The sequence below is a fragment of the Belonocnema kinseyi genome, chromosome 6 (genome assembly GCF_010883055.1).
Source record: "Belonocnema kinseyi isolate 2016_QV_RU_SX_M_011 chromosome 6, B_treatae_v1, whole genome shotgun sequence".
Classification (NCBI taxonomy): domain Eukaryota; kingdom Metazoa; phylum Arthropoda; class Insecta; order Hymenoptera; family Cynipidae; genus Belonocnema; species Belonocnema kinseyi.
The window spans coordinates 62,042,998-62,058,028 of record NC_046662.1 but is presented as its reverse complement, the minus strand read 5'-3'; the positions used below and the strand labels follow the sequence as shown (position 1 = coordinate 62,058,028).

Sequence of the window (15,031 nt, the reverse complement as noted above, 5' to 3'; positions counted from 1 at the left end):
GCGGGTGCAATTTTTCAGATTAGCACCCGCTCCCAGCGAAATCCTGAAATCCTGCGGTTGTCCTTATGGCAAATTTTTAATTATATATATATAAATAATAAATAAAAAAGTGAAAGAGGCTCTTTCAAAGGGAATTTATTTCCGAAAAACAACGGTAATTTATCCGGATCGAGATAATCATTACTTTTTCCCTTGATATTTAATCCTTTCTTTTTTAGTTTTAAAAAAATTGGCAATTTTTATTTTTTGTTGGAAAATGTTTTTTTTTAAATAGGAAGAAATTGTTTACCAAAAGCTAAAATTAGAGAATATGTAGTCTATATTATCGAAAATCCACTAAAAAAAATGTTGAAGGTAGCCTTTTCGAGAAAATCTAGTTTCATAAAACCTGCCACCATTTTCTTAATTTTGAAATTTTTTATATTTTTCTCGGATCATTCGATAAAGCTAGGTTTTTCTCATCGCATGGAAGAAAAACCAACTGAAAATATATATTTGGTAATAAACTACATCATTTTGAAAAATATTTTCGCAGTTTTTATCAAATTGTAAGGTTAGCTTCAGCAGCTCAACATTCTTGAACAAATGTTTTTTCAGTCAAATGTTGAGACACGTGTTTTCTTGTTTTAAGTTAGAATAACATACTTTCATGTGAAAATAATCTGACTTCATGCAGACCTCATTGCATGATTTGAAATGGAATCAGTCGTTAGATTATATCTATACTGAAAACCTTCATTTTTTACACTTTGAAGGTTCAAAATTAAATAATTTTAAATTGGTAGTTTAGAAGTAAATCATTTATCATTTAAATCTTCAAAATTATACAATTTTAAATTAAAACCATAATTGTACAATTTTGGATTGAATCGTTCAAGTTACTTTACATTGCAATCCCTAGTAGTAGTTCATCAAATTTTTATTAAAAACGTGATAGAAAGAATAATTTAAAATTCAAATGTTCAATTTGTGAATTTGAAATGTAAATCATTAATTTTTTTAAATTCGAATTCGGAATGTAAGTAGTTGAGCAATTTGCAAAGTTTCATGTTTATTCTGCCAATTTTGATGCTCTAAATTTTAAATTTGTTCAATTTCTAAGGCTCTAATTGAAAATTTAAAATTTTAAGAAGTCTTTAGTTTTAACAGCTTTTTGTTTGTAGATCGTCTACTTTTGAAGAAATCTATTTGAAATTTATTCGGTTTTGACATTTTAAACTGCTTACATTTTCTTCCATCGAAAAAATGGTAAAATTTTGAATGTATTTATTTAAAATACTATCCGAATTTAAAGGCCTTGAAATTTAAATTAAAAACCCCTCCCCCTTCCTTTATTTAAAATTACTACAAAATTGTAAACCTGAAAATGTGCCAAATTTAAGTTTAAAAAAAACCTTAAAATTAATGAAGTAAAGGAAATTTTAAAACCCGGGAATTTTTTCCGGGAATAAAGTGCCCTCCATTTTATTCTGAGAAATTTAAAAAGTTTCCTATTTCAGTTCTTTTAAAATATGCTGTGAAAGCTCGCCTATTTGAAATCTAGCCTGCATTCATATTTATTGATTTCAAATCGACCCGCGCTTTTCGGCAGCCAATGAACGTCGCTTAACCAAAATAACCTGAAGGTCGCGGTAGAGGTGGGGGGCCCTCCAGCCTTTAAATTATCGAACGTGTACGTTTCAAGGCCGTTCAAATAAGCGAGCTTTAACTCTATTTATTATAATCATCTGGACTTTCAGCTTTTAAATATTTAAAAATGAGTCCTTCACAGTTACTTTTTTGGATTTTAGAATTGCAGGCTACTGGAGAAGATGGATTTAGAAGAATGCGTTCTAATTACGGACACTACGCTTATTCATTTGGCAATGGGTTGTCCAAGACTGGAGAAATTAGTAAGTTATGAAAGGGGTTTTTTTTAAACAAAGTAGTCCTATGGATTAATGCGATGGCATAATTTTTCTGAATTACAAAAAATCCTAAATTTGGAAAAATATTGAAAAAGTAAATACAGAAACCGAAATTTCCCGAAAACTGTTTGTTTTTTTCATGAAATTTCATATTTTCAAAAAGAAAATAAAATTAGTCAAAATGCTTATTAGGGTGGTTCGTAAAAACGAAAGTTTGGAAAACGGAAATGGAGCTATGTGAAACAGTAGCATGTGAGGACACAGAAAAAGTATAATTAATTTGGTTTCGATTGATAAGCGCCTTAGTTTTACGCGTTAACAAAATGTGTTTAAATAATTTTTTATTTTCTTTATTTTTATATTTTATATTTTTAGAGGCTTCCAGGACTCTCCGAGTTTTTACTGATTTTTCTTTGCTGCCCCATCAAAGATTATCAATGTTAAGTACACCTCTGTTTTCAAAAAAATGAAAATGTATTTTACAGAAATGTAGAGAGAATTTTTTCAGGTATCTAATCAGTTTTTGCTGGTGTTATTTATTTTATTAATTATTCTCTATCAAGTGACTTTATATATTATTTTAAAAAGCCGGAAACTGATGAGGGAGAATTTTATTTTTTTTATCATAAGAAAAACGTTTTGCAAATTTGTTACTCTGTAAGATTTTTTTCGGTCAACCAAACAAGAATACAATCATTTTCTCATTTTATTCAAAAAACGGATTTATCCCGTTTTTTTCACTTACCCCTTTTGGAACAAAGAATTTTCGAAAATAATAATCGTTTTTATTTTGACTGGGAGTTTCGGTAAAGAAATATAATTTCAAAATTTTTACATGCAATCAGCATTGTGTTAAAGAATTATAATGTGCAATTAGAAGAAAGGAATTTTTTAAAATCCTCCTTTTAAGTTATTGGTTAAAAATGAAGTTTTTTGGTTAAAGATTTATCATTTTGATTTAAAATTCATCTCGGGTTGAAAATGTAACAACTTTGTACAAAACAATTATGTTGTTTTGGTGAAAATTCAACTATTTCATTGTAAATTGATATTTTCAATTTAAAAATGAAACTATTTGTTTGGTATTTTGTGTTTAATTGAAAATTCAACTGTTCCATTGTTAGTTAAAAATTGATTTTCTTTCATAGTTTAAAATTTTAAATTTTGGATGAAAATTTGTCTTTTTTAATCGAAAATACTATTTCTTTAAAAATTCACGTATTTTGTCAAAAAATCGATTTTTTGGTAGAAAATGATGTTTTTTCTTTAACAGTTAATCTTCTTGATTAAAAACTCCTTTTTCAGTTAAAAATTCAAGTATTGCAATTATATATTTATCATTTTAGTTGAATATTCATGTTTTAGGTTGAAAATAAAATTATTTAGGTAAAAGTTAAACTTTTTTGTTAAAAATTACTTATTTTTGTTTGAAGATTCATAGTTTTAATTTAAAAATTTATTTTGTTGAAAACGTCTGTTTTCTTTGGATTTTTTTTTTTGAAAAGTGCATATTATTTTGTTAGCTGAAGGTATATCTATTATTTAATTTTTTTAAATTTAAAAATCCTATTAATTTTTTTACTAAAAATTTAATTATTCCATTTTTGCTATACAAAATTATGCTTTTTAGTTGAAAATTCATCTTTTTGGTAGAAATTTGTTTTCTTGAGTTTGTTAAAAATTAATTTTTTTTTGTTAAAGATACATAATTTCTATTTAAAACTCATCTCTGTTTAAAAATGTAACTACTTTGTTAAAATCAATTTATCTTGTTTTAGCTAGTTTTGTTATAAATTCAACTATGTAGCTATAAATTGATATTTTGCATCTAAAAATTAAACTATTTGTTTGACAATTTATGTTTTTTTCTGGAAAATTCGTCTTTTTTGTAGAAATTGAAATATTTTAGCTGGTGATCCATAATTTTAGTTGAAAATTCATCAGTTCCAATGAAAATTAATTTCTTTAACTGAAAATTTAACTTTTCTATTTTTAGTTCAAAATTTTTTTTTCTACTTCAAAATTCAAAAATCTGGATAAAAATTTGTCTTTAAATTGAAAGTTCAAGTATTTCGTTGAAAACTTACATATTTTGTCAAAAAATCAATATTTTTGGTGGAAAATTATGTTTTTCTTCTTGTTTAAAAACTCTTCTTTTCAGTTAAAAATTCAAGTCTTACAGTTAAATATTTATAATTTTAGGTGAAAATTTATGGTTTAGGTTGAAAATTAAATTTTTTATAGATTCATAGTTTTAATTAAAAATTAATTTCTTTTGTTGAAAACTTCTTTTTTCTTTGGATATTTTTTGTTTGCAAATTAAATATTTTTTAACTGAAAATTTGACTATTATTCCAGTTGAATATTCCATAATTTAACTTAAAAATTACATTCAGATTTTGACTAAAAATTTAATTATTCAATTTTTGTTTTAAAAACTGTTATTTTTTTAGTTGAAATTTCATGTTTTTGGTAGAAATTGATCTTCTTAATTAAAAATTAATCTTTTTGATCAAATATGTAATTAATATAGTTAAAGAATTATCATTTTCAGTTAAAAATGCATGTTTCTCGTTTAAAATTGAACTATTCCTGATTGATATATATTTAAGTTTTTTCAACTGAAAATTCCATAGTTGTAGTTGAAAATTCATTTGTTTGGTTCAAAATTAATATTTTCAACTTGAAATTTAATTATTTAAGTTTTGGTTGATGATTTATCTTTTTTCAGTAAAAAGCTCTTCTCTTGTTTGAAAATCTATTTTTTTAATTGAAGCTTTATTGTTTTAGTTGTAAGCTCTTACGTTTGGTTTAAAATAATTTTTTTTTTTAACTAAAAATGTTACTTTCCGTTTTCGTTTGGAATTTTCTTTGTTGGTTCAAAATGCAACTATTTGGTTGAAAATTTCTCTTCCTTAATTCAAAATTCAACTGGTTCAACAAAAATTAATTTATCTTGTTGAAAAATTATATTTTTTGGTAGAAAATGAATTTTTTTTCAAAATTAATTTTCTTGTTCAAAAATTCATCTTTTTGGTTTAAAATTGAACTATTTGAGTTACAAATTCACAGTTTTATTTAAAATTTATTACTTGGTATGAAAATCGAACTATTTTCTTTAAAATCCGTTTTATTTTTTTTGTAAATTAATTTTTTCAACTGCGAGTTTAACTATTTCATTTTTTTGTAACAAATGGATATTTTTCAGTGGAAAATTTAGGTGTTTTTTCGAAATTAATTAATTTTGCAGTTTTTTTCTCTGTTGTGTTAAAAGGATGTTTAGAATAAATGTCATCAAATAAAATAAATTTTTGCGGTTTGCGGCAAACATGAATATGTTAATTTTAGTTGACCTGGGAAAATGAAAAAACTTTACCGGGAAGTGACGGGGCATTTGAAATCGTCAGCCAAATTGCCACCCTGTTAATTGATAAAAAGAATCTAGGAAAAAATTCGATAAATTAAAAATAATATTTAAAGTCAGTTGAAAAACAATATTTAAAAAAATCAAAAACTTAGTTTTTAAAAGATTCACAATATGTCATGATTTCCTAGACTAATTACATTTTTTCCAGGCTATTTTTCACAATAGAAACGTTATTGGTACCTAAAGATATATCTGTTTGGACCTCCAGAAATGTAAAAAACGAATTGACATCCAAAAAAATACAAAAATTACAAAAATAAGAATTTTTGCAAACATATTTTGATAACACGCAAAACCAAAATGTTTGTAAATAGCATCAAAAAATTAATTATACTTTTTCAGGGTCCTCATACGCTATTTTTCCACACAGTTCCACATTCGGTTTTTAAAAATACGGCGAAATTATGTCATTTTGAATTAATAAGCGTGTTTGTAAAGAAAGAAATCGATTTTCTTCTTCTTCTTTATGAAAATAGAGTTTATCACATTGCGAGCTGATTACTGATGAAGGAATTCGGCAATTGGCTCTCTCGCCTTGTGCTGCAGAGCATCTCGCTGTCTTAGAATTGGATAACTGTCCACTCATCACGGATGCTAGCCTAGATCACCTTTTACAATCATGTCACAATCTTGAACGTATAGAGCTTTATGACTGCCAATTAATCACCAGAAATGGCATCCGCAGACTCAGGGTATGCAATTTTTCCTCAGATATTATCTAGACTAATCTTATCTACATGTTTCAATCTATTGAAAAAAATGGTCTCTGAAATTAGTAGCTTTTTTTGAAGAAAGTAAAAGAAAAAAAGGAAATTCTCAAAAAAGAGGGGAAAATAAATCTGGGAATCCGCTGGAACGCTCGGTTTATTCAAACTGGTAATCTAGCCTAATCCGATTATTCCAGTGTAATCGGAATAATTTACTTGTGGACCAGAGTAATCCACATAATCCAGGGTTATCCACTTGTTGACTTATTTGCTGAAAAAATTAATTAATTTTTCTAAAGAGAGATATTGTAATTTTATTTATTAAAATTCTCATATTTGTTTTTTTCATACAACATTGTTCCAAATTTATCTTCTTGATTGAAAATTCATGTTTTTTTGTTGTGGAAAAGGAACCTTTTTAACTGAAAATTTAACTGTTTGATTTTGGATTGTAGTTTTAATATTTATTGTTAAAAAGTTTCTTTTTTTGGTTTAAAGTTCGTCTTTTTGGTAGAAAATTAAAATGTTTCCTTAACAATTAATCTTTTTTGTTAAAATTAAAGCTTTTGTGGGAAATTGAACTATTCCTTTGAAAATTCTTATTTCTTCTAGGTTAAAAATTAATTTTTATGAAGCAAAATTTTGTAATTTTATTAATTGAAATAGTAATATTTGCCTTTTTTATAGGAAATTGTTTCACATTCATATTTTTGGTTGATAATTTATTTTTTTGTTGTTGAAAATGAATGTTTTCAACTGGAAATTTAACTGTTCTATTTTGGATAGTAGTTTTAATATGTTTTGTTGCAAATTTTCCTCTTTCATTGAAAATTCTTGTATTTTATACAAAATTCGTCTTCTTTATGGAAAATTACTTCTACTTTGTAGAAGGTTTAACAATTTTGTTGGAAAGTTACTTTTTTGGTTTAAAATTCGCCTTTTTGGTAGAAAATTAAAATATTGCCTTAAAAATTTATCTTTTTGGTTCAAAAATCGTTTTTTTTTCCTTGTTGAAAATTAATGTCTATAACTAAAAATTTATCTGTTCTATTTTGAATTATAGTTTTAATCTTTTTTGTTGAAAATTCAACTCTTTGATTGAAAATTCTTTTAGTTTGTTCAAAATTCATCCTTATGAAAAATTACATCTACATTGTAGAATATTTAATAACTTTGTTGAAAAATTACTTTTTTCGTTGAAAAGTCAACTCTTTTATTGAAAATTCTTGTATTTTGTTCAAAATTCGTCTTTTTTATGGAAAATTTACATTTTTCGTTGAACTTTTTTTGTTTTGTTTTTGTTTTAAAACAAATTTTTTAACTGAAACATTAACTTTTCCATTTTTCATTGCAATTTAATTATTTTTAGTTAAAAATTCAACTATTTAGTTGAAAATTCATATTTTTTCTTCAAAATCCGTTCTTTTCGTTTGAAAATTCATTTTTTTGGTGTAAAATTTAATTCGTACTGGAATAATCATCTTCTTAGTGGAAAAATGAAGTATTCGTTACAAATTTTGTGTGCTTTTTTTTTTTGGGGGGGGGGGCGAAAATGGAACTATTCCATTTATTATTATAATTTTTTTTAATTCAACAACTTGCTTAAAAAAATGTGTTTTATAGAAAATTGTTTGAAAATGTATATTTTGGTTAAAAATTCGTTTTTGTTTGGTTGAAAATTTATTTTTAACTGAAAATTTAACTGTTCCACTTTTGGATTGTAGTTCTAATCTTTTTTGTTCAAAATTCGTCTTTTTATGGAAAATTACATCTACTTTGTAGGATGTTTAATAATTTAGTTGAAAAGTTACTTGTTTGGTTCCAAATTCGTCTTTTTGGTAGAAAATGAAAATACTTCCTTAAAAATTCATCTTTTTGGTTGAAATTTAAACTTTTGTTGAAAACCGAACTTTTTTTTGAAAATCCTTTTTTCTTATAGGTTACAAATTAATTTTTATAAAGAAAAATTTTGTAATTTTATTAATTCAAATTATGATATTTGCGTTTTTATAGAAAATTGTTTGAAATTCATATTTTTGGTTGAAAATTCTTTTTTTGTTGTTGAAAATTAATGATTTTAACTAAACATTTAACTGTTCTATTTTGGATTGTAGTTTTAATGTATTTTGTTGAAAATTATTGTATGTTGTTCAAAATTCGTCTTTCTTATGGAAAATTACATCTACTTTATAGGTTGTTTAAAAATTTTGTTAAAAAGTTAATTTTTTTGTTAAAAATCGTATTTTTGTTTAAAATTTAAACTTTTGTTGGAAATTGAACTATTTTTTTGAAAAAATTCGTTTTTCTGCTTGATTAAAAATCCATTTTTATAAAGACAGATTTTGTAATTTTATTAATTAAAAATGTAATATTTGCCTTTTTATAGAAAACTGTTTCAAATTCATATTTTTGGTTGAAAATTCGTTTTTTTCTTGTTGAAAATTAATATATTTAACTGAAAATTTATCTGTTCTATTTTGAATTGTAGTTTTAATCGTTTTGTTGAAAATTCAACTTTTTTATTGAAAATTATTGTATTTTGTTAAAAATTCGTCTTTTTATGGAAAAATACATCTACCTTGTAGGATGTTTAATAATTTTGTTGAAAAGTTACTTTTTTCGTAGAAAATAAAAATACTTCCTTGAAAATTCATATTTTTGGTTGAAATTTGAATTTTTTTGGAAATTGAACTATTTTTTTCGAAAATTCGTTTTCCTTCTAAGTTCAAAAATAATTTTAAAAATATGTATTTTGTAGTTATAACAATTAAAATTTTAATATTTGTCTTTTTTATAGAAAATTGTTTCAAAACTGATCTTATAGGTTGAAAATTCATTTTTTGCTTTTCTAGAGAATTAATGTTTTTAACTGAAAATGTAACTGTTCCATGTTTGATTGCAGTTTTTTTTCAGCTCGAATTGAAAATGCACGTATTTTGTTAAAAATTCGCCTTTTTGATAGAAAATGAAGATACTTCCTTGAAAATTCATCTTTTAGTTTAAAATATAAGCGATTTTTTTTCAAAACTGAACTTTTCTTTTGAAAATTAATTTTTCTTCTTGTTTAGAAATTAATTTTTTAAGGCAATAATGAACTTTTCCATTTTTCATTGAAATTTTATAATTTTCAGTTAAAAATTCAACTATTTGCTTGAAAATGTATGTACTTTGAAAAGAATGTCTTTTTTATGGAAAATTGTTTGAAAATGTATATTTTGGTTCAAAATTCGTTTTTGTTTGGTTGCAAATTCATTTTTAACTGGAAGTTTAAAGATTCCGTTTTTTATTGTAAATTTATTTGTTTTTAGTTAAATATTTAACTATTTGGATAAAAGCACAAGTATTTTGTTGACAAATTTCTTTTTTGGATAGACCTTTTTTTTAATTCATTTTTTTAACTGAAAATTTTACTATTTCATCTGTGATTGTAAATTTATCTTTCCGTTAAATATTCAACTACTTCGTAGAAAATTAATTTATTTTGTTAAAAATTGGTTTATGTTAGCAGATTTTCTTCGTAGAAAATGATTTCAGATTAAAAATAATCTCTGATTGGAAAGTTTTCTCTTTGTTGAAAAATCCTAACTTTTTTTTTGAATTATTTTTTTTACTGAAAATTAAACTATTTCAGTTCAAGATTCATATTAGAATTTTTCTGTTTGATTTAATTTACTTTTCAGAAAATTCAGCGATTATGTTAGAAAATATTTGTATTTTCTAATACTTCCGTTTGGTGAAAAATTCATCTTTTTGATTGAAAAATGAACTATTTTGTTGCATATCCGTTGTTTTTTCGATAGAGAAATTGATTTTTAACTAAAGATTTAACAATTACATTTTTGTGGAAGATTTATCTTTCTTCGTTGAAAATTCCTCTTTTTCGCTGAATAATTAATGTTTTTGGTTTAGAATTCAATTTTTTGATAAGAGGTTTTTGCAGACCAATAAAAAACTGTACTTTTTGGATGACGCTTATATTTGAAGTTTCGGAAAACAAGCTTACGTACTTTATGCACGGCCTCTATCGTAATATTTTAAGTTAACGGAAAAAACAACAGGGTGGCCGATAAACCGGGAAATGGCAGTAAATTTATTTCTTGCTTGGGAATTGTACAAATTTTCAGAAGAAAAATCTATCGCAAGTTCGATCTTAACAATTTTTTAAATAATTATTTGAATTGATATCTTTTTAAGTTATGATAATATTAAATTTACAATGAGTAATTCAAAAATCTTTTACTTTAAAAATTCTCCATTTTAGAGTTTTATTTTTAAGCGTATATTTTTAATTTAAAGAATTTAAAATTGCAGTCTTATTTAGAAATTACAAATAAAAGTTTTATTTTATTAACTTTAAATATAAATAAATAGATTTTAAAATAAATATTTCATTTAAGTATTAAATACTGAAAAATAATTAAATTGACAAACCGATTCTATATCCTCTCAAAATTTAAAATTTATAAACTATTTTCATCTTAAAAATAACTTCATAATAATATCGTCGTAATTAAAGGCTTTTATTAAATTTAAAATACTGTTTAAGATTAAATTATTCACGTTTTAATCCATTTAATTTGAAATTTTTTTATTCAGAACAAGAATAAATATTTAATATTTAACAATATTTGTCTATTCATTTAAGGCGTTACAATTTTAGTTTTTCTCTTTAAAACATTTTTAATTTTTAAGTAAAATTGTTAAATTTCGATGTATAAATGACAATTGAAAACTTATTATTTGTAGCAAAAATTTGAGTCATTTGAAAAGATATTTAGAAATTTTGAAAAAATTTAAAATTAATTTTTAACTTGAAATTATTTCCAGTAATTTAAAAGAAGTGCACAGAAATTTATTCTCAGAACTTCTATATATTTTTTCAAATAAATCTATGTTTTCCTACAATTTTTGGAAAATCCTGCAAATTACAAAAAAAGTTTCCAGGTTCTTTTTTTGACAATTTCAGAAATCTCTTAATTTTTTTTTTTTAAATATTGTTAAAATAATTTGTCAAAATGAAAAATCGTTTGGAGTTTTCCTAGGAATATTAAGAAATTTTTTTATTCTTTTGAATTCTTTCAAAATTCCTAAAACGATTCTACATTTTTTTTGTAATCTACAAAAATCTAGATATTTTTTTTAATTCGGCTGTGGGTGTTTGCACCGAAATTTTGGTACGAATAGTTAAATTTTGTCAGTATACACACTTCGTTTAAATTATTTTGATTAATTTCAAGTTCTAAGTTATTTTTTAATCTTTTTAAAATTTCTAAATATCTTTTGAAACTTTAAAGTTAAATTGTTATTTATAAATCCAAATTTAAGATTTTTTTTTAATTTTCAGGATTTTCTGCAAGTTCTAGGAAAAATTTAATTAATTCAAAAAAATATTCAAAACTTCCGAAAAAATCGCAAAAATGATTTTAAATTTGGAAAAATTTTAAACCACTTGTATATTTCTCAAGATTTTAAAATAAAATTTTAAAGCATGTCACGGATGCCTTAACTATTTAAAATGTAAATACTTTAAATTCTAATTCAAGAACTGTTAAGTTAAAAATTCTAAATTTTGCAGTTTATCTGTATTTTATTTTAAAATGTTCAATTGAAAAGTGTTACTACCTTCCACTTTATACGTGTAAATTGTTAAGCATTTGAATACATAATTTTCGCATTAAAAAAGTTTCAAACTTCAGTTTTAAAAGTTTAATAATTCAAGAGTTCCACTTTAAGTACTTTAATTTGCAGCTCAATTTTCATTACTTCAGATGGAAAAATTGTTGGCTTTAGAGTTAGATTTTTTTAATTTCATTGACCTCGAAAAATATTTGCGACCCGGGACCTAACCTGGAAATGACCGATAATTTTTTTCTTCGATTAAAGCGGCCACCCTGAAATTAAAATTTATTGGGATGAAATTATTCCTTGAAGATTCCTTAAGCCGTAATTAAACTTCAGTTTACAAAGAGTTAATAACAAGGATTTTTTCATTTTGTCGAGAACCAAGCTTTTTCCATAAAAAAAAAACATTTTAATTTCAAAAGCCCGAGATGAAAGGGCTGATTAAAAAATCGGTTCTTAATTTACCATTTTTTCAGACACATCTACCAAACATCAAAGTCCATGCGTATTTTGCGCCCGTAACTCCGCCCCCGAGTGCTGGCGCCTCGCGGCAACGATATTGTCGATGTTGCGTTATTCTGTGATTTCCTAAAGAGGGTAATTTTGAAATCAATCGTCCTGAAGCATTAAGGAAACACTGATGTAACCATCGGTGGTTGCGAGCAGCAGGAATCGTGGGATTTTGTCACCAAGAGAGCTGCCTCTCTTCACTGCCTCTGGTAGTGGTTTCCGGTGTTAAGATCTTCTAAATTTTCTAGAACATCTGGATTTTTTGATCATCTGGATCTTCTGGAACATCTGGTTCTTCCGGATCATCTGGATTTTCTGGAACATCTGGTTCTTCCGGATAATCTGGATCTTCTGGAACATCTGGTTCTTCCGGATCATCTGGAACATCTGGATTTTTCGGATCATCTGGATTTTTTGGATCGTATCAGCGTTCACTGAGAATTCTCAGTTCCGTTTGTCCACCCAGTGCAACGAGTACAAGATACATGTTAAATCGTTACGAAAATCACCGAGGACGTCTTCATCGCCACCACAGCTGCAGCTATTATTACTATTTAATTTACACGAAAGGTATAGTGCTTTTTTTAATGCAGTAACTAGTACTAGTTAATTGACTGCTGCTGATTTGACGATTATTGTCTTGTCAGCAGTTGCAGTATTTAATAGTGGCGGTCGCCCCGAACGTCTCTCGTCGCACAATCCATAACGAGAACAATTCGATGTAACGCCTAACAGTAGGGAACGTATTGAAGAAACTTTTACTTCTCTATGTAAAAGATGAGTTTCTCTCCAGTGCGATTCTTGATGTTTTACTGTTGGTTCGTTAAAATGCATTTTAGTATTTTATCTTATTAGTCTGAGGATAGTCGGTATTCTATCCCGGACTGGAATTACGTGTCCTGGACTGCACCTGCGTGTCCCGAACGCTATCGCCTCTCCTTTTATGTCCGGACTAATTTCATGACTACATCGCGGACTTGGAGAGTTCAGACTGACAAACGAATCAAAGCGATAAACTTGATTGACTTTACCAGCGACGATCGCTGGTATATTTTAATCCTTAAGACTACATAGATACAGTTGTAAGAGAGAAAGTTGACAAGGCTTGCGAGATTACGAAATTATCATTCCGATTCCGAGGAATTGGAAATTTAATTCTGCATACTCGAATAATTCCAGAAGAACGATGAGTCAAGAGTTTCAGTGATTGAAGAGAAGGATCTAAAAACTCGATTTAGTTTTCTCTTATTTTGTTACTTTGCACTTTCTCAGGGAGGAAGTATTTTTTAACTAATATACAAGAGTAATTTCGAAATTTATTTTCTAAATTATGATATGAAGGAGTAATGCCAGTTTCGAAACATGAAACGGGATTCAAAGAGTTTTTTTACCTACTCTTCAATTGAGTGAACGTGAAGAGATAAGAATCCTTTAAAATTGACATTGTTGAATTAAGACTGCGAAATGCTTAGTTTCGAGAACTGAAAAAAGAATTTTAAAAAAGAAACATGGTTTCTTAATTTATTCCGATCTTAGCGATTTAAGGCTCGGAAAGCAGAATCGAACGTTCGCTCGAGCAGTGGGTAGGAGTGGGGATGACGCGCAGAAAACGCGACGAAAGACCGTTCTCTCTTTTGACGCGTTTTCTGCGCGTCATCCCCACTTCTGCCACTGCTCGAGCGCTCGTTCGGTTCTGATTTTCAAACCTTGAATTTAAGATATCTAATTTGTTTGAGGTTTTTATGTCTCATGTTTTAAGTTAAAATTAGAGGCAAACTTTGAACCTTCAAAGTGAAAGCCTTAAAATTGGAAATTTTTATCTTTTAAGAATTTGAAACTTTCTTATCAAAACGCTATAAAACACGAAATTTGGAATTAATCTTGAAATAAAAGAGCTTTATTATATAAAAACTTATCGTTTTTTAAATTCCAAAGGAACCGAAAATCGGAAGCCTAAAATAAATATTAATATGCTTTTTAGTGCGAAACGTTCCAATGTGTTATGAAAATTATATTGTGCCTCAGAATTGGCTTAGAATTTTTGTGTTTTCACATTCTAATTACTTGTAATGTAAGGAATTAAATTGGATTTAATTCCAAGACTTTTGAAATTCGAAAACTTTCCTAATATGGAAGCGTGAAGAACACAAACAAATAAACAATTCCAAACATAAAAAACCAAAGTTGACCAAAATTCGAAAAATATAACTCTAAGAGTCAAAATGAAACCTAAATATCATTATTTTAAGAGTATATTTATAATGTCTGTATCCAGATTCAAGTAAAAGTTGAATATAACATCATATTAAGAAATCTTCAAAAATTTGAAGATATGTAATCAATGAAAAAATTTGAGGAAAAAAAAGAAAACAATTCGTAAATGAATGGCAGCTTTAAACTATGTATAAGTAATTGTAAATGTCTATAAGTAACGTAGGTCTTAGTTAAAAAATACCCTTTTTATAAACTGAATTTTCTTTAAAAATTAAATGAAATGAAATTTCTATACTCGTATGGTTAATCAAAACTAAGCAATTCGAAGCTAAATTGTTTTAATTCAACTCCAAAATTTGAAGCCCAGTATCCTACGAGTATTCAAGTACCGCGAGAAATCGAGCCAACACATCTGAGCGAAATGCTCATAGCCTAGCGCATTAGTTTTAAAATTTCATGTCTCTAATTCGAAAAATTGCGTATATATACGTCGTCGTTCCGCTAAAGTATCGGTTGCTAAACCTTGGTAGCGTTTAAGAGAATACCGCGTACGTATATTAGGATGATTCGAAAGAAAAACATTTTTTTCTTCTGAAGTTTCACCCCCTCATTTTTTGTTACTTCATAAAAAAATATTTTTTTAT

The 15,031-nt window shown here is 26.2% G+C and overlaps 1 protein-coding gene across 2 annotated transcripts in view; it reads left to right on the top strand.

Annotated features, from left to right (window-relative positions):
• LOC117174995 (F-box/LRR-repeat protein 20) overlaps window positions 1–13,019 on the top strand; it is a 59,770-nt gene extending 46,751 nt beyond the window's left edge. For both annotated transcript variants that reach the window (XM_033364484.1, XM_033364483.1), the window contains 3 exons: window positions 1,791–1,892; window positions 5,811–6,026; window positions 12,140–13,019. In XM_033364484.1, the coding sequence (XP_033220375.1) occupies window positions 1,791–1,892; window positions 5,811–6,026; window positions 12,140–12,247 (426 nt within the window). In that variant the 3' untranslated portion in view covers window positions 12,248–13,019. The remainder of the gene's footprint in view (window positions 1–1,790; window positions 1,893–5,810; window positions 6,027–12,139) is intronic.
• The last annotated feature ends 2,012 nt before the right edge of the window (window positions 13,020–15,031 follow it).